General features: G+C 49.4%; 1 protein-coding gene across 1 annotated transcript; it reads right to left on the bottom strand.

Annotated features, from left to right (window-relative positions):
- Nucleotides 1-544: 544 nt before the first annotated feature.
- Nucleotides 545-12,649, bottom strand: LOC120222039 (cartilage intermediate layer protein). Its single transcript, XM_039219725.1, is given in 8 exon segments — nt 545-3,343; nt 5,684-5,841; nt 6,525-6,633; nt 7,424-7,738; nt 8,132-8,311; nt 9,603-9,872; nt 10,544-10,636; nt 12,589-12,649. Coding segments are annotated over 8 exon segments (3,540 nt in total). The 3' UTR covers nt 545-989.
- Between the last annotated feature and the right edge of the window lie 10,282 nt (nt 12,650-22,931).

Raw genomic sequence — 22,931 nt, 5'->3', positions numbered from 1 at the left:
AAAGAAAGAAAATGGAACATGTTTTTAGCTTTGCTCAGGAGCCCAGAACATACTCACAACTCCAGGAATCTTTGTTCCTCTCTGCAAGTGGAAAATATGATACATGAGAACAAACTTGACGGCTGGAGTGTGTGCCTAGTTACTCAACCCTGTAATGGGGTGGGGGTGGGGAGTGGGCTATGCCTCATGGCACCTTCTGACCATTTTCCAGAGTCTCCTCTGTTCCTCTGAGCAGCTGGCTCACTTTAATAGTTAAGAGACAGGACAGGGGCCTGAAAAACAAGTATACAATGTGCATTTATTGACATTTGCTCTGGGGTACACTGGGCTTCTAGCAAGAACAAAAGTAAATGTAAAGGGAAATGCACTAATATAATTAGCAACGTAGCGCAGTTGTTGATATGAGATGTTCTTTCTAGTCTTGGTAAAGGAATTATGATTACCCTGTATTGAATACCTTAACATTGAATGTGCACTAGAGTTCCAAATTCAGCAAAGAAATAAATAAGTTATTTATATTTCAAGTAAAAATACTGTAGTTTATTCCTTTATTTCACCATCATTTATAGGTATGAACTGTGATGGAGGCCTTGCTTACATCCTCTAGACCAAGGCTAAGAGATATGCCTTATATTGGTTAGTTGGTCTATAATATCAGATTATCATTATTGTAGAGGTGAGCAACACCCTGCAAAAAGAAAAGGAAGTACATTTTCATTGATAGCCACAGACTTTACCACTGGTCATTTTCTTGTGTTTCTTTTAAAGAACAGGACAAAAGGACTTTATTTTGCCATCTTGGGGCCTCTGTGCAAATCAGGATCATGGAATAAAGACAGTTAATAAAGGCATGAAGAAACCGAAACAAGCAAACTGCACCAGAACAGATGTGCTTAAATTAACCAAGTGACAGTTTATGCATCAGTCTCACAATGGCTGTTCCATGGGGTGGGGGAAGAAAAGTACCACAAGACTGAGTTGCTCAGAGGCTACTGAGCAACCCCAAGGAATCCCAGAGAGGTGGCCCCTTCACGCCAGCGCTGGCCACCCCTACTTGCCCGCTGCTGTCTCCTTGAGGGCACTCTTTCTCTAACAGTGCTTGTGGCAGGGGGGCGGACAGGGGTGCTTTGGAGGTACTGGAAGGCACTCTGGCGGCCCACCTGCTTCTCTGCACAGTTAAAGGTGAGGGCCACTCCCACATTGCTCTTCATGACTCTGGAGGAGCCATCAGATGTGCCATCAAAGCACCGGCCAAGGGCAATCTCCTTGGCAGTGCGAGGGTCCTGATCAGTGACGGTATAGATGCCATAGTTGTGGCCCAGTGGATCCAGGGGCGCCAGCATTGTGTACTCACTGGTGTCATTGTTGACTGCTAGTGGTAGGTGGTTGACCAGGTACTCATGAAGCATGGAGTTTACACTGGCTCGATGGCAGCTGCCCTGAGGTATGACCTTCACCAGTGTACGGTCCACACGGTCCTGGTCATAGAGCATGCCACTGCACTTGAACTCCAAACAGGCAGATGAGACATTGGGTTGGTCCCTGTCCCGTGTGCTCTTCACATCCCGGATTCCGTACAACTTTCCCACCGTCTGCCGGTGGGTGCCCCCCATGTTGCGGGAGCGCACATTCACCTCCACTGGCCCCACTATCTTCACCTTGATGTAGCAGGCCCTGAACTCCATTGGCTTGGGCCACCATGCCAGGTAGTCTTCAGTCCAGCTCATAGGGTCATCCTCGTTGAAGGGGACAGTGTTGTAGTCATACCGGTCTCCCTCAATCTGGTAGAACCGGAAGTGGGCTGCACTGGGTGGTGCTTCCTCACAGGCTTGGAGGTTCTCAAAGGCATAGATGGGCCCATTGCTCTCCTCAGCTGAGTTGGGCCTTGGCTTGGCCATACTGATCTGAAAAGCTGTCTTCTTAACCCGTGGGTCCTCATGATCTGTCCGACGGTACTTGAGCTTATTGAGATAGGGCTGAGGGACACCAATAGCATTTGGATTGAATTTAGGAGAAGATTGCACTGCTTCCAGTTCTTCCCCAGCCAGGCTTGCCAAGACATAGGCGGAATAGGCATCGGGGGACTGGTCATCACAGAAGGCAGGCAGACAGGCCCCATTGGGGCCTGTGATGACACTGTCAAAGCGGCCCCAAGCCCTGGGGTTGGATGAGAAGCCAGTCCTGGGCTCCAGGTTGATCACAGAGACCACAACCCCCTGGATCTGCTCACTGGGCAGGAACCTCTCACTCCGGTAGGCCCTAACCTTGATAAAGCACCTCCTGTTTTCTGGGACATCCAGATTAAAGAGTCTCCTTTCACGGATCTCCATGTTGCCCACCAGGAAGGTTCTCTCTTCCCTTTTGCTCCGCCTTTGGCTTTCAAATTTGAAGTCACCTTCTTCCTCCCACAACCCTGTATCTGGATTGAGTGACCAGAGTTTCATTGTGGGCACATGCTCTGGCATCTTGACCTGGGTTGAGTCAAGGTGGACCTTCACCTTCCCAACATTAAGTGACTCTGAGGTAGCCTCATCCGTGAAGTCCACAGAGAACATACCATATGTGCGAAGAGGGAAGGTGTCTCCTTCATCATTGATGAAGTTCAGGTCACTCTGGGCAGCTGTGGCTGTGGAAATATTCCGGGGATCCAGGAAGGTCACACTGGCCTTTACTTTTCCTGTGTAAGGCTCCCCGTTCTGCCTGTAGAAACTGTTGGCTGGGATTTCCAGCTCTCCCACAGGGTCTTCACCAGCCAGCTCCCCTAAGGGGATAATGTTGGTATCCATGGCCTCCAAGGTGATGGGCTCCTTCTTCCGAAGCATCTTGATCTCATGGAACACTGCACTCCCCTTCTTGTTGAAGGGCAGCACTTTAGTGGTGTTGACAAACTTCTGCAACCTGTCCACAAATGTGAGCACCAGCCTCTCAGTGTCCTGGGGGACGTGGAGGGTAAAAGTGCCCTTGTAGCCAGTCATGCTCACACGATTGTTCCCCATATACACGTGGCCAAAGCGCATGGGTTCCCCATTGTCAGCAGCACTGACACGGCCACGCACAATACTCCGAGTCTCTGTACACCGCTGGCAGCTGCACTCCATGGCCACCTTGGTGGGCAGCGTGTACCCACTGCACTGGATCTCCCTCTCCTCTGTTTTGGAGATACCACAGCAGTTCTGTACAGCATCCCGGCACCTGATCCCATTATCCTGCCGCCCTGCACAGGTCTTGATAGGGCAATGGCCCACGTCATAATAGAAGGAGTTGGTGGCATTCTGGAAGCAATCATGGGGCAGCCGAATAAGATAGCTCTCAGGGGTTGGGTTGCAAGGAGTCTCATAAGGGGCTATGGAAGGAAATGGTATGAATATTAAAAGTAAGTTCATATCCTGCACAAAGAGTACCCTTATCTCACCTCTCTGCCGTGCTTTATGGTTTTCAAACCATATGGCTTGCATATCCATGATTCCGATTCTCACGGAACTCTTCTGGGGGAAATAGAATAGCTATTATTTTTTTTTAATGTTTATTTATTTTTGAGAGAGAGAGAGAGAAAGACAGAGCGTGAACCGAGGAGGGGCAGAGAGAGAGGGAGACGCAGAATCCAAAGCAGGCTCCAGGCTCTTAGCTGTCAGCAGAGCCCAAAAAGGGGCTCAAATTCATGGACCTGAGTCAAATTTGGACACTTAACAGACTGAGCAACCCAGGTACCCTAGAATAGGTATTATTAATCCTATTTTATATATGGGGAAACAGAGTTGGTTGCTGAGACTATCAGAGTCACGGTTCTCAGTGGAGGGGTCTTGAAAATTTGTGAGAGTGTTTTGAATTACAATTAAAATTGGGAATGCTACTGGCATTTAGTAGTGGGGGGAGACCACATTTTTGCCTTTTGTCCTGTAATGTCTGGCACTTGTCTGCATTAAGAATTTTTCTGCATCCTACGGGCACCTGGGTGGCTCAGTCAGTTAAGCCTCTGACTTCGACTCGGGTCATGATCTCGTGGTTCATGAGTTCGAGCCCTGTGTTGGACTCTCTGATGACAGCTCAGAGCCTGGAGCCTGCTTCAGATTCTGTGTCTCCTCCTCTCTCTCTGCTCCTCCCCCACGTGTGTGCTCACTCACTCTCTCTCTCTCTCAAAAATAAATAAAAACATTTTAAAAAAAAGAATTTTTCTTGACAATAAACTGTATTTAAAAATAAATAAAAATAAAATAATAAAATTAAAATTAAAATTAAAATTAAAAAAAGAATTTTTCTGCATCCTGCATGATGTTCACATATCCCAGAAGATATTCATGTAGGCAGAAAACCTGTTTAAAATTATCAGAGCCTACAATTTTGTATGTGGCTTTAACCATATGTTGAATTTTTCAAGACTGTAACTACCATATAAATCAAGCTAAGATTCTACCTTGTTCAGCTTGGAACAATACCAAGAACTTTTCCTTGGTTCAGAAGAGCCATGTGCGTACAGTGACATTAGCCAAGGAATGTGAACCACCAAAATGATACCTCTGGATCCATCAGGATTTGTAGCTGTCACATTCATGGTGACTGGATTGAAGTGCAAGTGTCTGACTTGGTTAGCCTTCTCATGTCCTTATACCAAAACATGTATACAGTGAAAATGCATACTGTTTGGTATTAAAGTTGTTTTGTTTCTCCCTTATGTTATAGTTAGGCCCATGTACATATATATTTGGAAATTACGTGTAGCTGTTATATATCAATTTAACTTCAGAATGGTAATGCAGTGTTAAAAATAATTGTAATGGGGCGCCTGGGTGGCTTAGTCGGTTAAGTGTCCGACTTTCGCTTAGGTCATGATCTCGCTGTTCGTGGGTTCTAGCCCCGCTTCGGGCTCTGTGCTTACTGCTAGCTCAGAGCCTGGAGCCTTTTTCTGAGTCTGTTTCTCCCTCTCTCTCTGACCCTCCCCTGCTCACGCTGTCTCTCTCTCTCTCTCCTAGAAATAAATAAAAATATTTTTAAAAAAATAAATAAAATAAATAAATAAATAATAAAAATAATTGTAATAAGTAGGAGCATTGATATTACGGATTGGGGACCACTGCAGACGGGGCTCCACATTTCCTCTCCAGAGGTCCAAAAGCCCCGTGTCCTGTCTGCCTGAGGTCCGTTGTTCAATTTTCTTGGAGTCTGTGAAATATTCCAGAATCCTTTCAATAACTTTCTCTCTTCTGCCTTTTGTTTAATCTTGTTTAGGCAAATTATTAAGATTTGCCTAAACCCACTTTGCAAGTACAGGTTCTCGATTGGTCTTGGCCTGGAGTCTCTCCCCTTCCAGATCACTTCTTAAAGCCTGCTGTAGTCAGGTCACCCTCTCCTGTAAACCTTAGCTCACATAAAGCTGGCCTCTCAAGCAGTCATCCGTGATTACTCACACTGGAAGATCTCTGGGTCTCATCTATAGAATCCATGGCCCCTTATCTCCTGTTTCAGTGCATTTTTCCATCTTTGTACTAATTTGTCTCTTATTTATATTTCTTCACCCTTCTTGGACTGGCAGCTCTATGAAGGTAGGATTCAGGCCTGTAACAACTTTGTGTCCTAGAGGGCAGAGCACTGTGCACAACGCAGAAAGGCACAAGCTTTTACTGCCCAGCTATGCCCACTGGGGTGCTCCCCCACCCCATGCCAGACAGGAGGATGCTGACAAGCTTACCTATGACGGTCAGCTGGGCAACCTGGGACTTCATAGCCCCAGCATCACTCTGGGCCTTGCAAAAGTACTCGCCAGCCTGGGCTTGCTGCAGGTTCCTCAGCACCAGCTTGCTCTCATGCTTGTAGAGGGAGGGGTCCAGCAGCGTGTCATTGTGGTACCTGCAAGGAACAGAGAGGCAGAGGCTGAGGGGACGGTGGGAGGGCAGGTACCCCTGGGGAGAGTACTAGGAGCAAGCAGCCAGGGAGACAGATGATGGATGGGGCCCTGTAGATGCCAATACCACCTCTGACTCAGCTCATCCAAGAGCTTTGGATCCTGGGACAATTCATCTCATCCAACTGGCTTTGGATCCTGGGACAATTCATCTCATCTCTCAGAGCTTCAGCCTCCTGGGGCTGTAAAATGGGGGCAGTGATTCCTAGCTAACTTCACACAACTGTTAGGAGCATCAGACAAGACAATGGCTATAAAGTGTCTGTGAAGGCTAAGGGCTTCACAGCCATTGAGGACTCTGACCTTGTGTGCTTTGGTCAGGGAAAGCAGGGCAGGGCTTGAGGACCTTGTTCCGTGTCCCAAGGATATGCAAGGAGGACCCTGAGGCCAGAGCTGCTCTGTTGGGATCCCAGCTCCAAGAAGGTGATGACAGGGCTTGCTGGTTGTCCGGGAGGCCTCAACCCTGCTGACTCCCACTTGCAAATGCCAACTTATGAGCTCTGTTCCATGGCCTTACTAATAACTTTATTCTGTTGGTTATTATTGCAATGAATAAGTCCAGGCCCAATGCAAAAAAGATCCGGTTTCCAAGCAAAAACTTGAGCAAAGTAACTGGCAGAACACTCACCAGAAATACTTGTCTGGACTGGGCTTCCCAGCGGCCTTACAGCATAAGGACACGCTCTGCCCAGCTCTCCGTGCTTTCGTCTCGGGGTTCATCACGATGTATGGTGTCTCTGGGACAGAAGACAAGAAATGGTGATTTGGTCTTTTTCTTTGTGGCCAACCATCTACAGACTCGCTCCCTCAAGTTCTTTGTCACGTGTTAAAATTGTATGACTTTACCCCTATTCCCACCCCCCAGTTCCTCTCTAAGGGAACTGGCCCAGAATGGAGTCCACCCCTCTGGCCTAGGACCAGCTTCTGTGGCCTTTCAAGTAGCATTTAGGTGGGGCAGTAGAGGACCAAGGGGACCTTGTGTGAACCAAGCTTCCCAGGCACTGCTTTTGGGACAGAGCTGGCTGCTTTGAATACCGCAATACTCCCATTCTGCTGCCTCCAGCAGAATTTTCTGGCCATTCTGCACCATGTCTGGATTCCTCTAGTCTCTTTCTCTCTACGTAACTTCCAAATCTCACATTGTATTATAATTGACTATTTTAGATAAGGTGGCCAGGGAAGAACTTATACATTTGAGGGAGCAAGCCATGTCAACATCTGTTGGAATAATTCTCCAAGCAGAGTATATAGCAAGTGCAAAGGCCCTGAGGCAGGAGTGTGCCTGCATATTTGAGGAACAGCTCGGAGGCTATTCTGGCTGGAGTAGAGTAACTCGGTGGGGGTGTAAGGGAGAGTAATGGAAGAAGAGAGCAGAGAAATAATGGGGGAGTCAGATGATGTAGAGCCTTGTAGGTCATGGTAAGGATTTGGAATTTTACTCTGTAAGCTGGGAAGCCAGCTCTTAGCACTATGATCCCTTTATTTAAAAGTCCAGCTTTCTCATCCAGCCCTTCCCGAGAACAGTACCTGCCCTCATGAACTCCACATTGACAGTGGCTGCCTTTAGGCTAGTCTTGGGCATTGTGAGCGTGATAGGGGCAAACTTGGCCTTTGTGATCTTCAGAATGCTTTTGCCATCAGGGCATACGCCAGGGACTCGGAACCTCCCACTGCTGTCTGTCTTGGTCAGTGGCTTAGGTGTCTTGGTCAGCAGGTAGACAGTGGCCCCTGAGGCTGGGGCACCCCCAGGCAGGGAGACAGTCCCATGTAGCACGAAGTCTTGGCACATGCAAGCGTCGCAGTCAGCATTCACCTGGCCCATGAGGCAGGTCATATCACAGGCTATAAAAGAAGCGTCCACATGAGGAGGACTTATATAGACTCTGGCCCTCCATCAGGCACATATCAGCCTATGGAATCACATACGCTTCCCCTCCTCCTTAGGTCTTTGTTACCTTTCCAGATCAGCCTGTGTGACTAATTCCTACTCATCCTTCAAGACTTGGCAAGGACACCTCCTCTAGGAAGCTGTCCTTGATTGTCCCAAGCTATTATTGACCCTGTGCTGTGCTCCCACATTATCCTCTGCATCTACCAGCAGAGTACATTATAGATGCTCATTTAATACTTGAATGAATGAATGGATGAATGTCTCAGTCTGACCCTCTGACCTATCCTTCTAGGCTACTTCAGCCCCAGTAGCATGTCTTTCTAGTCCCAGGAGCAAAGCAGTACCTGTACAGGCCTGCTCCATGCAGAGCCGGCCCTCCTCAGAGGCCTCATTGCACAGTGACACTGTCTCCGCCAGGCAGGTGCGTGTTCGGGTCTGGACTCCAGTGTGACCACAAGCAGCAGAACACTTGGTCCAGGGAGACCATGGACTCCAGATGCGCTCTGTGTCTCTGCGCAGGGACCCTGCAAAGCAGAATCAGCAGACGGTCTGGCTTACCTCCCAAGGGCACTCTGTTAGGAAATCTGACCCTGAGATTGTGTTTTCTCAGAGAGACAGGGTCTCTGTTTGCATCATACATGTCATTGATATTTATATTTACTGCAATGACTTTCCCAACAGATGGAAGTCAAGAGTCTTGAGAAAATTGTGTCTCTAATTTGCACAAAGGTACCTTATGGACTAGGTGTGGCTCTGAGAGGGACTTGTTGGCCAAGCACTGGGACTTGAGTATGCAGTCCTAGGATGTACAGGGATAGCACCATTTTCCCTCTCCACCAGTGTGGAAACAGCCACATGGTCCTGTGGAAGCGCTTCCTATGAAGTCCCTAGAAGCCAGGGCCTGGGACCTCAGTGACTCAGATATCAAGCTCCCTCGTCACTTCTGCTCTGAGGCCTTGTGTACAGGAATGGGGACCTCAGACCTTGCCCAGGAGACCTTGCCTAGCCTAAGCTTCCACTCTGGATGACCACCACTGCCACTTGGGCCTGCAGGGTCAGGCTGTGTGTGCTGGCAGAGCCTCAGGAAGGGAGGGTGGCCATCTCAGCAGTGGGCAGCCTTGTGGCTGGCTCTGTATTATCCTGTTTGGAGAGGGAGGATATAGAGCATTAACTTTGGACTCTGCAAACACAGATATGAGTTCAAATCCCAGCTCTCCATCTGTTAGCTGTGTAATTATGAGAAGTTACCTAACCTCTCTGAACCTGGGATAACTTGCCAAAATGGAGATTCCTCACAGGTCAGTTGTAACTAGTAGATAACTAGCCCAGTGTCTGGCACATAGGAGTTATAATAGAAACTAGCAGTGAATGTTCACATGGGTTAAATCCCCTACATTCATTATCTTGTATAGTCCTCATAAAAACTCACATCAAGATTTACTAATAATTACTAATATTACCCCTGTTCTATTGGTAAGAAACCTGAGGCTCAGAGAGCTTCAGAAAATTTGCCTAAGGAACACAGTTCAGATGGAACACCCAAGATTCTAACCCAAGAAACCCCACTCCAGAGCCTGTGGTCTTCACCACCTTGCCACACACACTTTAAGTGGGCTGAATGGAAAGGACCCATTAGCACAGAACACTCAGAGGAAGATTATGGCCCTCTTGACACTACTGTGTTACTCTGAGGGAGGTGAAGCCTGTGCGTGTGTGTGATGTCCAGAGTTCCCATGGACAGATGGCAATCCTGGCCTCTCCCTGTGCCTAGACCGCTGGGAGGTCGTGGATAGGGGACTGTCCAGGCTCACTCACCTGGGGGGCAGAGAAAGCGCACGGTATAATTGGAGCAATTCTGGCTGGGCCTCTGCTCCCTGTTGAGGCACCAAAAGCCCTCACTGGGACTGCCATGGACCACCTGGCCCGTGCTGTCTGCAGGTGTCCAGTTTGTGGTCCGAGCCTCCAGCCGCAGGGGCCGAGCACACACGCGGTCTCCATAGTAGAAGCGAATGGCATCCAGCCGTTCATAGTCACCCTGCCCGCCTGGGTGGTCAATGTTGAACCACGTTGTCCACTCACCAGGACCTAAGAGAGACAGAGGCAGGCCAGGGAAGAGCCAGGCCCCAGAGGCCCAGGTGAGTTCCATCCGACTTTCCTGCTTAACTCCTGGAAATCATTCCTAATACCTCTCACCCACCCCCAATGCGTCTCAGGTCCTGTCTTATCTATCTCTCCAGTCCTTTAACCTTCTGCACCTGCTACTCCATTAACACTCTCAGCAGCCTAGCTGTACCATGTTAGTAACTCCCTGCCTGGTCTTTGTACCTCCAAGTCCCCCCTCACCCCCACCCCTTCCCAACACTATAGTCAGGGTGAGCTTTCTCCAGGTGGCTTGGACCACACCACTCCCCAGCCTTAAATCCCTTAGCCAGGCATTCAGGGTGCTGGTCAGCTGGCCCTGGCTATCTCTCCATCCTCATCTCTGCCCCCATCCCCACCTCCATCTCCCTCCCAGCTTGTGCTGTGGCCCCAGCAAGCTCTATAGCATTCCTGAATATGTCAGGCAGCTTCACATTCTAAGCTATCCTCCTATATGCTAGGTCTCTCTGCCTGGACAGAGATAGATGTAGGCCAAATGACTTATAAAAGTGGGTTTCCATGGAAACCATGACTTTGTGCCCTGGCTTCAAAGATTTTCCCAGCAAACTCAGTAAAGACCCCCTCTCTTGACCCTTCCTGCTCCAGCCACAACTCACTTTCCAGGGAGTCACCAGGCTTGGCAAAGAGGCTGGAGGTCCTCTTCCCAGGCTTGACTCTTCTCACCTACTGAGTGAGCATCATCTGCCTCCCTGAGGGCAAGGAGGAGAAGAGGCCAGGACTGTTAGTTACAAAGGCCCAATAGGGCCCTGCGACCAGCCTCTCAAGATGCAGAGAAGCAGGTGATGCAGTGAATGGAGCATGAGCACTGAACATGGGTTCAAATCTCCACCCTGCCACGAACTGGCTATGCAACCTCATGAAATCTTTATTCTTCTAATGGTGTTTTCCATAACACAGGGCTGCATTAACAGCTGCTATATCATAGACCTCTGATGCATATTCAGGGTGGTAATGAATACAAAGAGACCTGGCACGTAGTGCATACTCAGCAAATGGTAGCTGTCTTTTTGCTCTTGTTCTAGAAATGGATCATCGGATGCTGTTGAGCAGCCAGTGGGCCAGCGCTCCTACGTTACGATCTGGGCCTGTCCTTCTCCGCAGAATGGGGCCTTATTTTCCTCATCTGTAAAATGGAGATATTAGTTCCCACGTCAGAGGGTGGTGGTCCAGCTGGCATGAGAATTTCATGAGGTAATACACGTAAACATCTCTGAACCGTACCGAGGTTGAGAGCTCCAGAGGCTCTGTCACTTCCTGCTTGATCTTGAGCCAGATCCCTAACTCATATGACCCCTGTTGCCTCATCATAAAATGAGGATAATAATAGTTCTTGCCTCAGAGGATTGTGGGAGATTAAATAAACTCATTCATAAAATCCACTTAGAACAATGCTTAGCACAGTGTTTGCCCAATAAATGTTAGCAACTCCTAATGATGGGTTGAGGGTTCTCAGGCCACAAGCAACTTCCAATTCCACCCCATCTGAGGCTGGAGTGGGGTCTCCGGAAGGGGAAGGAGGAGAACAGAGGGCAGCACCAGGTTTAGAAGGCAATTAACTTCTCATGGAAGGAGCCAAATCAGAATTCTCTATGCTGCTTAATTGAGGTGATAGGAGCACTTTTAATCAAACTAATCTGATTTCCCCTAGGATGGCTAAATGTTAATCATCTTCACAAACAGCAGCCATCAGGGGGGAAAGAGCAAGGTGGGAGGTGGGCACACACAAGGTTCAGCAAGAGCGAGGCAGCCCTTGTTTCTGCACAGGTATTCACAAAGGCCACGGTGTGTACAGCCTTACAAGAAGGCTTTGAGCTTTTTTGCCTTACTTGAATATGTGGTTAGAAATCAGGAGAGGAAGGGGAGATGGGAGAGAACACACAGGGCAGTGCTGGGAGCCCTGATGCTTAGATGCACCAGGCAAATTGCCTCTACCTGCCCCTTTAATAACTCAGTGTTGGAGCGCCTGGGTGGCTCAGTGGGTTAAGCCTCCAACTTGAGCCAAGCTTATGACCTCATGGTTAATGAGTTCTAATGAGTTCGAGGCCCGTGTGGGCTCTCTGCTGACAGCTCAGAGCCTGGAGGCTGCTTCGGATTCTGTGTCTCCCTCTCAAAAATAAATAAACATTAAAAAAAAGAAGAAGAAGTGTCACCAGAGGGCAGGGTCAGAGGAAAAGGAGACCAGAAGGGGTTCTGGTGTCTGAAATTTACCTGCAAAGTCTAAATGAAATTGAGCTTCAGGCCAGAAGAATTTTTATGAAACGAAAACCACACCAACCCCCAAACCTGCTTCTGAGACCCCAGTGATCCCTTGTGATTCCCTTTTGCTTTGACTGCCAGGAATCTCAGAGCTAAATCTAGCACTCAGTGGTGATACCCCTCTTATCTTTTTCCCTTCCTTTGAGTGACAGCTAATCCCTCTCCTCATTTAAAAGATTCTGTTCTGTGAGTTTTGATACTGAGAATTATCTCAAATTCTTTGGGAAAACAAGCAGTGTATAAATTATTAATAAGTCTATAAGCCAGCCTGAGGTCTTAAGGCCCTTGCTGAGGCTTATGGAAAATTAACAGTTGGGTCCCAGACCAGATATGACTTCACTATGGTAGGTAGATGCTTGGGAGAGAGCAGATAATTAGCCCATACCCAACACGGAGGTAACTTCTAGGACCAGGAAGAAGAACACCCAGGCCTTGGTCCCCACCATCTTTCCTTCAGGCCCTCTGGGAAACATGGGTGAGGAGATGGGTGAGGGTGCTTCAGAGTGAGGTCCTCCTTGGAACGTAGTCCCCTGGGAAGTTTCTCAGATCCAGTGACCTGCGAAGAAAAAAAATGTTTATCAGGCTCCACATTTCTGTGTCATCTCTTACGGTTTGAGCAGAACTATCTCTTACCCTATCAAGGGTGGAAGGGTAGACAGAAAAGTCTTGTGGGGGGCGCCTGGGTGGCTTAGTCGGTTAAGCGTCCGACTTTCGCTCAGGTCGCTTTCGCATGAATCTGACGGTTCATGGGTTCAAGCCCCGCGTCGGGCTCTGTGCTGACTGCCAGCTCAGAGCCTGGAGCCTGTTTCAGTCTGTGACTCCCTCTCTCTCTGACCCTCCCCTGCTCGCGCTGTCTCTCTCTCTCCTAGAAATAAATAAAACATTAAGAAAAGAAAAAAAGATAAAGAAAAGTCTTGTGGGAGGTAACACTTGCCCAAGTTATGAATCTGGGCAGCTTGGATTCAGATCCTGGGACCAGGATCCAGGACCCCATATCAAGATAGGGCATGAGAGAGAGCAGGGGTGAGGAGGTGCCTTGCCAATGACGAGGGGCCTCGGGTTCACTCCCAGCAGCCTCTGGGTGACTTATTCTTCAATTCCAAGACCTGGGCTTGGGGGCATGTTTTGCTATCCTTTGGTGGGGCTCACACTCTTGCACAAAGAGGCTATATTAAGACTGTGCAGCCCAGCCCTGACTACAGTGACCCCTCATAGGACAGGCAAGCTGAAGGGCACAGATGCTTCAGACACACAACCTCCGTGAACACATTCCCAGATGTGCACGGGCTGCAGCTGGAACACATTTCTGGCCTGTTTGTTGGGGCCTGGCTGAGAGTTACACAGTCAGGAGCTCAATGAAGGAGAGCAGAGGGGCACACTGTGAGAAGCCAGGGCTCCCCAATAACTGCTAAGGACGGGTTAGGAGCTATAGGAGTGGGGAGAGGAAAACAGACACCACAAGAAGAGCAAATATCCATGGGGTGTGGCCCAGGCTCCCTCCTACTCATTTTTATCTCTCCCTAGAGCTCTGGCCAACCCAGAATCTGACCAGTTCCTGGAGATTCAGAAGCGGCTCCCTTTAATGACCAAAGTCCAGGGTGTGACAGAGAAAGGGGAGATTCCTCCTTTCCAGAACAAAAGATCCAAAAGCCCTTGGCTGTCCCAGGAGAAGAACAAACCAATCCCACACTGCAGATCCTCTAGCTCTAAGCCTCCCAACCCCCTCTCCCACCTGTTTCCCCGCCAAGGAAACAGAGGTATGGGGGTCCCCAAGGTCCCCATTGCGTGTCTTACCCCAGGCTCCTGGGCTCCGAGCAGGGAGCTGAGTGCTGCTCAGCATTCAGTCGAAGACTGCTCTAGGACTGTCTGGGAGGCCAAGGTGGCCTGAGGCACCTTGTGGAAAAACCATTTCCCATCTGGCAGCCCTCAGAAGTTTCCTCAGCATATGCTGTGTTAGTTAGGCTCCTCATCCCACGCTCCTCAGAACTCTCGGACAAAGCAGACTGGCTGACCACAAGAAAAAAGCAGGAACCCAGACCCTGACTGGGATCATTGGAGAGCCCCTGACCTCAGGTGAAGGAGGGGGATGACTCTGGACCAATGGGAGAAAAGAGAGAACTTCAAGGCAGAAACTGGGGGATCTTCTCTCGGGGAGATGCAGGGTGGTCAGGGGAGGGCGGGAAGAGCCGAGTGGTGCTGGGGAGTGCAAGCATGGGGTGAGGAAAATGGGAGTGGAGCTTACCAGATCCTGAGCAGGACTCCTCAGCTGGGGGTTCAAGTCTTCATCTCTCCAGCGTCCAGCCGCCAGGCCTTATATAGCACAGCTGGTGGCTCAGGCTGTGGCAGTGCGCCAGGGGAAGCGCAGCGAAACCAGATCTGAGCACGGGGAAGCTCAGCCTCCCCATCCCCTCCCCATATCCCCCAGGGAGCTCCCAGAGGCCGGATTTTCACTTGCAGACCCTTAGGGGGAGATGCCGCAGGGCCTGGGGGGGGGGGCCAGGTGGACAGCTGCCGGGGGCTCCGCAGGCCAGAGAAGAGAGACGCAAGAGGAGGTAAGGTGGGCACTGGGAGCAGCCCTGGGAAGGGGCCAAGGGCTATTCTACATTTGGGCAGCATTTCATGGCTCAGGGTGGTGTGCTCTTGCCTAAGCTTTGCTTGCTGATCCCCCACATTCCCCTGGCCCTGGCCCGCTGGTGCGGAGAAAGAACTTTGCTGCTGTTAGCACATAGTCCAAACTCTCTTAGGCACACAGATCACCTGCCCTCTCCACTGGGGGCTTCTGGTCTGAGTTGGGTGACTACTCAGCTTCTCTGGTCCTCTGAAGGGAAAGGGACAAAGGAATTATCCCTATCTCACAGGATGTCACCTGGTGAGATCAGTTCTTCCCTGCCCCTACCTACTTCCACCTGGGTGCCTGTCTATGTCCACTGGACCCCAGAACCACTGCACGTAGACTCTCTGAGACCTTGCCAGACGCTCACGTATGTGTCTGCCTTCAGTTATGGGGCGCTCCAGCATACAAACAGCCTTACCCATAGGTGGCGTAAGCAGCTGCCTGTGCTTCTGGACTTCAGCAGCCTCCCTGCCAGCAGTAATCTGCCTATTGTTACCGGCAGCCTGTCTACAGCTTTAGCATGTATTAGAATTCCCTGGAGGGCTGATTGCTGCCCTCCCCAGCCCCCATACCGAGTTTCTTTTTTTTTTTTTTTAATGTTTTATTTATTTCTGAGAGAGAGAGAGAGAGAGAGAGAGTGAGCAGGAGAGGGTCAGAGAGAGAGGGAGACATAGAAACCGAAGCAGGCTCCAGGCTCTGAGCTAGCTGTCAGCACAGAGTCCGACGCGGGGCTCCAACCCACGAACCGCAAGATCATGACCTGAGCCGAAGTTGGACGCCCAACCGACTGAACCACCCAGGCGCCCCCTCCCATACCGTTTCTGATTCAGTACATCTGAGGTAAGGCCTGAGCCTGTATTTCTAACAATTCCCAGGTGATAATTGATGCTGCTGGTTCATGGACCACATCAGAGTCCCAGCTGGAGGCAGAAGATGGGCAGGGGTGTACTAGGAACCACAGCAAGGCCTGCTAGGACTCGCCTTGTGTGCCAGGCTCATCTGGCCTGGGCTGCCTCATTCCAGGGCCTAGAGATGGAGGATTGACCTCAGTGGCCTCCAACACCAGTGTCAGCTCACTCTTCCCATACACCCTCTTCAAGTTCCTATTCATGAGAGGCTTTAGGTTGGGCACTGGGAGGCCATAAGGGAGTAGACATGTCCCTGCACTCAGAGGAATGAGCCTCACGTGGTAATAATCCCACTGTAAGCAGTCAGACCCTCATCCAGAGAGCAGTGTATGTGTGCTTGTATGTGTCTGTGTCTTTCTCTTTGTGTGTGTGTGTGTGTGTGTGTGTGCGCACGCGTGTGTATAAGCAGGGGTTTAAGAACTTTGCTTCTCTGATCATCACCCTGGACATAGACTGTTGGGGGAAAGGGTGTGTATAGAGGAAGGATGTTGAGCAGCAATGGCCCCAAAGCTGACATAAGGCCCAGATCTGGTTTGCTTTGTTTCCTGGAGTCTGTTGTCACTCCTAGCCCCTAGCTATTGGCTTATAGATTCTGTAGCCAGCCCCAGTCTTGTCCAATTTGTTATCAGAACCAAACCATGAAGCAGCTTCAGGCGTGACTTTGAAGGCAAAGTCTGAACTGAGTGAAGCCCATAAGAGCTCTACTAGACTGAGGACAGACAAAGACTGAACCACAATAGCCAGATCACAGGACAGGAGAAAAATAGGAACTTAGGAGTCAAAAGCCTTAGTACTGGCTAGTTGCTGATTCCGATGTGTGACCTTGGACAAGCAATGATCAGGTGACCCTAGGCCTCAGTGTCTCCACCTGTGCAACAAAAATTTGGACAGAGCAAGCTCTGATGCCCCCAGCAGTGCTGGCAAAGTTTGATAAGATGTTGACAATAAACACTGTAGGGAGGAGAGAAAGGAAGGCATGACAGCTGAAAGAAATCTGGCCAGAGATCAGGAGGGAGGCCAGAGAAGCAAACTGACCACTGAGGCTGGATAAAGAGGGTAAGTCATAGAGGAGAGGAAAGTGGGGAGAAGTAAACCAGAGGACCAGAGGTCAAAGGCAGGATAATCAGGCTTCCACTCTGTGGACCCAAGACTGTGTGAAAGGGACTTCCCCAGCCTCCCAACTGCCCCCCTCTCTTCTTTTTCTGTAGTGGGAGGCAGGGTACTCCATGGGGTGAGGGTTTGGCAAAGAAGAGCCCTTTAGGCCACAAATCCTGTTGTGTCTTCTCACTTGGCCCAGAGCCCACATTGGGACCCCCTCTTCCCTAGCCCCAAATGGCCAGTGGGTGTTGCCATGGTTGGCACAGGGCTGAGGGACTCTGAGCTAGAGTTTCTGAGTTCCAATTCCAACCCTGCCATTTGTGTTCCTTCAGCCCATCTCCTCCCTCCCTGCCTTGCCACCTCCTACCCACCCCCCATAAAGGATCCTTTCCTGTCCCAAGTGGGACTGAGCTGTGAGCTGTGCAGGGCTAGACCAGAGGGAATGTGAGTTCCCTCCACCTACCGCCCTTCCCAGGATTCCTTTGAGGAAGAAGAGGCTGTTCTCAGTCAGGACCCTAGGATAGGCAGGGCTTGGGAGGGGGCCACAGGTCTGGACTGTCAAGGTCTGGCCTGGATAGGTCAGCCCCAGCCACAAGTAGCCATCTGGGGCTTCTGGAGGCCAGGCTAGTCTGCAGCAGCTTTAAGCCCCTGCCTGGAGCACATTGGAAACCCATCAACCACTCCCACCCCTGTCCAGGGGATCAAGGCTTGGAGCCCAGTGTAGCCAGGCCACCTGTGACCTAAGTCAGTCCCCACCCTGCTGAGGGGAAAGGAGCTTGGGAACACTTGAGGGGGAGGGGTGTCTGATGTGATCCTAGTGGCTCCAGAAGGTTGTCTGCCTCTAACATTGTCTCTCTCTGACCTCCTCTCCCATGCTCCTATTATCGCCCACCTGTGGCCTGAGGAGGCTGTGCAGGCCTGGGTAGGGTCAGGCTGCTGCTGATTCCTGGGGACCAGGAGACCTCGGCTCTGAGTGACCACCTGGGGCTGCTGACCCAGTACTTGGGAGCCCAGAAACCCAGAGTCCAGGGCAATGGGAGAGCTCACTCTCTGACCTCATTGTTCTCCTCCCTGTACTGTGTTCAGTCTGTCACTGTTCTACCTCTGTGCCTTTATGCTTTTATTCCTCAGCTTCCCATCTTGAAATCCAGCCCTTCCTCCCCACCAGTGTGAACGTCCCCCTCTTTCAAAGTCCCATCTCAATCTCCTCCCTCCTGCCATCTATGACCACCCAGGCCCACCTTGATTATTCTTCTCAGGATAACATTCAGTTACTGGTGGTTAGCACTGTAATTTATGAAGGACATTCATTGTCATCATCCTCAACCTCACAGTAGATCTGTGATGATCACACCCATTTTACAAAGGAAAAACTGAGGCTCTGAGAGGTGAGGTCACTCAGACACAGTAGGTCCTAACTCAAAGTTGCCCCTGGAAACCAGTGAGGGGCCCTCAGCTCAGAGGGGCCACCATGGAAATCACATTCCAACAATGTGCTCCTCAATGAGAACATGCCTAGAATAGTCTAACTCTGCCTGCCTGGCACACACACCCTGCTTCCTATACATACACTAATTCTAAAGGTGTTCCCATCTAACAAAATCCAGCTATCTATCACACTATGGCAACAAATTCTCTGTAATTCCCCCATTATGAGGTGGATTCTATTCATTCACTTGACCTGGACTGGCTTTGTCACTTGTTCTGCGCAAAGGAGTATGACAAAGGTGATGCTGTACAAATTCTGGAGTTTAGACCTCAAGAGGCCTTGCTACCTTCATTCCCTTGGAACAGTGTCCTAAGATCACCCTGTAATGAAGTCAGTCTATCCAATGGGAGGATGAGAGAGCACATGGAGGAGAACTAAGGCCTCTAGCCAATAGCTAGATATGTGAATGAGGCCATCTTGAACTTTCCATCCCAGCAGTTGCATGAGTGAACCCAAATAAGACCAGCAGAGAAATGGTCCAGCCAACCCACAGAATCATGAGAAATAACAAATTATTTTTAATAAACCACTGAGTTTTGGGGCGGTCTGTTACACTCCAATAGATAACTGGTACACTAAGAGTAAAAGCTCTTTATATTGCAAGAGACGAAAGCACAACTCAGGTTGGTTTAGCAGAAAATGAATCTGATGGCTCTCATAACTGACATTTTGGGGCAAATTGGATCCAGGTACTCAGACAACATCAGGGCTGTTCTCTTTTTATATCTTAACACCTTCCTCTGAGATGGATTTATTCTCAAGGAGGTATGGCAGTCTGTACTTTCCAAAGATGGCTACAACAGCTTTCATTGCACATGTTCTTGTACAATGTGACTGTGCTATTCTACCATCAAGAGATAGAATCATGGGGCGCCTGAGTGGTTAAGAGTCTGACTCTTGATTTCAGCTCCGGTCATGATCTCATAGTTGTTGGGATGGAATCCTGTGCTGTCAGCTTAGGGCCTGTTTGGGCTTCTCTCTCTCCCTTGCTCTCTGCCCCTTCCCCACTTGCACACGTGCTTTCTCTCTCTCAAAATAAATAACTAAACTTAAAAGAGAGAGAGAGAGATAAAATCTTATTTCCCTTCCCTTGAATCTAAGCTGGTCTATGACTTGCTTGCAACCAAGAATGAAGTCGACTTCTTTTTTTTTTTTTTAAGTGTTTATTTATTTTTAAGACAGAGAGAGTGTGAGTGAGGGAGGGGCAGAGAAAAGGGAGGAACAGAGGATCCAAAATGGACTCTGCACTGACAGCAGCAAACCCGATGTAGGGCTTGAACTCATGAACTTTGAGGTCATGACCTGAGCTGAAGTCAGACACTCAACCAACTGAGCCACCCAGGTACCCCAAATGAAGTGGACTTCGAAGGCCAGTCACAAAAGGTCATGCAGCTTCCACGTGGATCTCTTGGGACTTTCACTCTGGGGAAAGTCAGCTGCCATGTAAGAAGTCTAACTATCCTGATACCACTGTCTTAAAGAGACCTGGTGTGGTGTCCTAGTCAGGGTTCTATCAGGACACTAAACATGTGAGTATAGCTATCTTGGACAGACCAGACCAGCTCATCTATCAGGTGAGTATCACTGAGTTTCCTCAACTGATGTCACAAAAAGCAGAATTACCCACTCAAGTCCTACATGAAATCTGACCTATAGGTCATCATTAAGAATGAGAGACCACAGGGTGCCTGGGTGGCTCAGTCCATTGAGCGCCCAACTCTTGGTTTTGGCTCAGGTTCATAAGATCAAGCCTGCACTGGGGCTTCTCACTGACAGCTTGGAGCCTGCTTGGGGTTCTCTCTCTCTCTCTCTCTCTCTCTCTCTCTCTCTCTGCCCCTACCCAGCGCATGTGCACTCTCTTTCTCTTTCTCAAAATAAATAAACATTTTTTAAAAAGAGTGAGAGACCACATATTTAATGTCTCTCACCCTTAATTGTCATTTAAGCCCTAAAATTTGGGGTAGTTTGTTACACAACAGTAGTAACTAGATTAGAAGCTGTTTCCATGTCATATCTTCCAGAAGCTTCAGGCACCCTATTAGCACCTCTCAAATCTCCGTGGAAAGAAAGTGTCTTTTCCTGAATTGTTCTAGCAGAAGCTCTGGGAAAGGCTCTCCTTGACCCGTTCCTGACCCAATCCTTATAACCATGGGATGGAAAGCTCTGATAAGCCCACTTCTGGAGCTAGGGGTATATCAGCCCCACTGGAATCACAGGGACTGATTTTTCCCAGTGGAAAATTGTGGTGCTATCATTGGAAGTAGGAAGAATGGATGCTGGGAAGAAAAACATGACATGTACCTACTAAAAACACAACCATGAACACAAGCACCCCTATCTTAGGAGAAATTGACCTAAAATGTCTAACTACTAACTTTGATATCAAGAGTTGAATCTTTTTTTAAATTTTTTGAAATGTTTTTATTCATTTTTGCGAGACAGAGAAAGGCAGAGCACAAGCAGGGGAGGGGTAGGGAGAGAGGGAGACAGAATATGAAGCAGGGCTCCAGGCTCCAGGTTCTAGGCTCCAGGCTCCAGGCTCCAGGCTCCGAGCTGTCAGCACAGAGCTCCAGCACAGAACCCCAGCACAGAGCCTGATGCGGGGCTTGAACTCACTAACCTCGAGATCATGACCTGAGCTGAAGTTGGTCGTTTAACTGACTGAGCCACCCATGTGCCCCAGGAGTTGAGTCTTGATATCAAGACACCATTTTCACAGCTATCAACCTAGAGAGTTTACCCTCCATTTGTTTTGTTGCAAACCTACCCATGTACGACTCCTCCCCACCTGGTAATCACAGCAACACACCCCAGAAGAGCTGAGCAAAACTGAACAACCATAATAACTCCAGCTTAGAAAATGGAAGAAAAGGAAAGAAACCTGGGTGGCTCACTCAGTTAAGCATCCAACTCTTGATCTTGGCTCAGGTCATGATCTCGCAGTTTGAGAGTTCGAGCCTCGCATCGGGCTCCTGACTGATGGTGTGGAGCCTGTTTGGGATTCTGTCTTTCCCACTCTCTGCCCCTCCCCTGCTCTCTCTCTCTTTCTCTCAAAAATAAATAAACTTTAGAAAGAAAGAAAGAAAGAAAGAAAGAAAGAAAGAAAGAAAGAAAGAAAGAAAGAAAGAAAGAAAGAAAGAAAGAAATCGATCTGTCAGCACCTTGTTTTACTTTGTGCAGGTTTTAGATGGGAGCAGATTCCCTCAGAATGGGCTGTGGGCCCAGCAGATACCCCAGAACACGTCCAGTAGAGGACTTCACCTGGCATAATGTGCTTACTGCAAGTCACCACAGAATGCTCCTCCAGCTCCAAACAGGATCATTTCACTGTCCCCATAGTATTCACCAGTCACAACCTTATGTTCACAAGCAGTGTGTCTCGGGTTCACCAGGCTTACCACAATATGCTCATGCCCCACTGTTTTCACCACTGACTGTGGGATTTCCTCTCTGTCCCCATGCTGTTCACCAAGCTTGCCCTGGTGTGCTCATAGTCCATTTGCTCACACCCAGCGACGTTGTAGTGTTTACTGCCTGAAGCAGTGAGTTTATACTCTATGTGGACATCATGGGGTCCCCATGGTACCCCCAGGATTTCTCAGAAACATCTACATTCATGACTCTGTGTAGGATTAGGGGGTGCACAACTTACTGGGGTGGTCTCTCACAAGTGTTCACACACCCCTCCCCTGACTCGTCACACTCACCATGATGTGTTTGCCCTGGTTGTTCGTGAAGCTCAACCCATGCATCTACCAGACTCTGCCTCGTGTTTTCTGTGACCCAAGGCTTCTTTTCATGACTCCCTCAAGAGGGCCCAGGTGGCTCTGTGTGTGGTGTGACCTCAGCTCTGACCAAGATGCTAGCCGTCCAAAAGAGCCTTCAGCAAAGATGGGGGCGTCCTTCTCAGGGATGAGGTGAGATGGATGCTGGGTGGAATCCCTCCGTGGCTAGAAGTTTCCAGGACACACAGCTGTTTTATGGGCTAGAGCTATGGAGACTTGAGTGTGAGGAGCCTCCCTCTTTCCAAGAAGACTCTTTCGCCCACACAGCACCTAGGCTGTAAAGATTTAGGACTCCAGATGGTCAGGGTGAGCAGAGGGAAGAAGGGGAAACTGGGGTTAGAAAGACTTTGGTGAACAGGCTTAGCCAGACAGGGTGGGGGAGAAGAGAGACAGACACATGGGCCCCCGGAGACCATTCTTTGTGGGCTGGCCTTTTGTTCCCAGAAAGCAAGCCGCATTCAGGGTGGCTGAATTGAGACACTTTCCCCTTGGGAGAATAAGAGCTTCGAGGACAGGATGTTGGCCAGTGACAGGGAAGGCAAAACAAGGGACGAAGAAATTTGAATCCCACTCTGCATTTTAAAAAGTTGAAACAGGGACGCCTGGGTGACTCAATTGGCTGAGTGTCCAACTTCGGCTCAGGTCATCATCCTACAGTGGTGGGTTCCAGACCCTGATCGGGCTCTCTGCTGTTAGCACAGAGCCTGCTTTGGATCCTCTGTCTCCCTCTCTCTCTGCCCTTCCCCTGCTGACGCTCTCCCTCTCCCTCCCTCAAAATTAACATTAAAAAAAAATTGAGGGGCACCTGGGTGGCTTAGTCAGTTAAGTGTCCGA

This window comes from Hyaena hyaena, unplaced genomic scaffold (genome assembly GCF_003009895.1).
Source record: "Hyaena hyaena isolate Hyena2069 unplaced genomic scaffold, ASM300989v1 scaffold_15, whole genome shotgun sequence".
NCBI lineage: Eukaryota > Metazoa > Chordata > Mammalia > Carnivora > Hyaenidae > Hyaena > Hyaena hyaena.
This window is presented reverse-complemented; position numbering and strand designations above follow the sequence as displayed.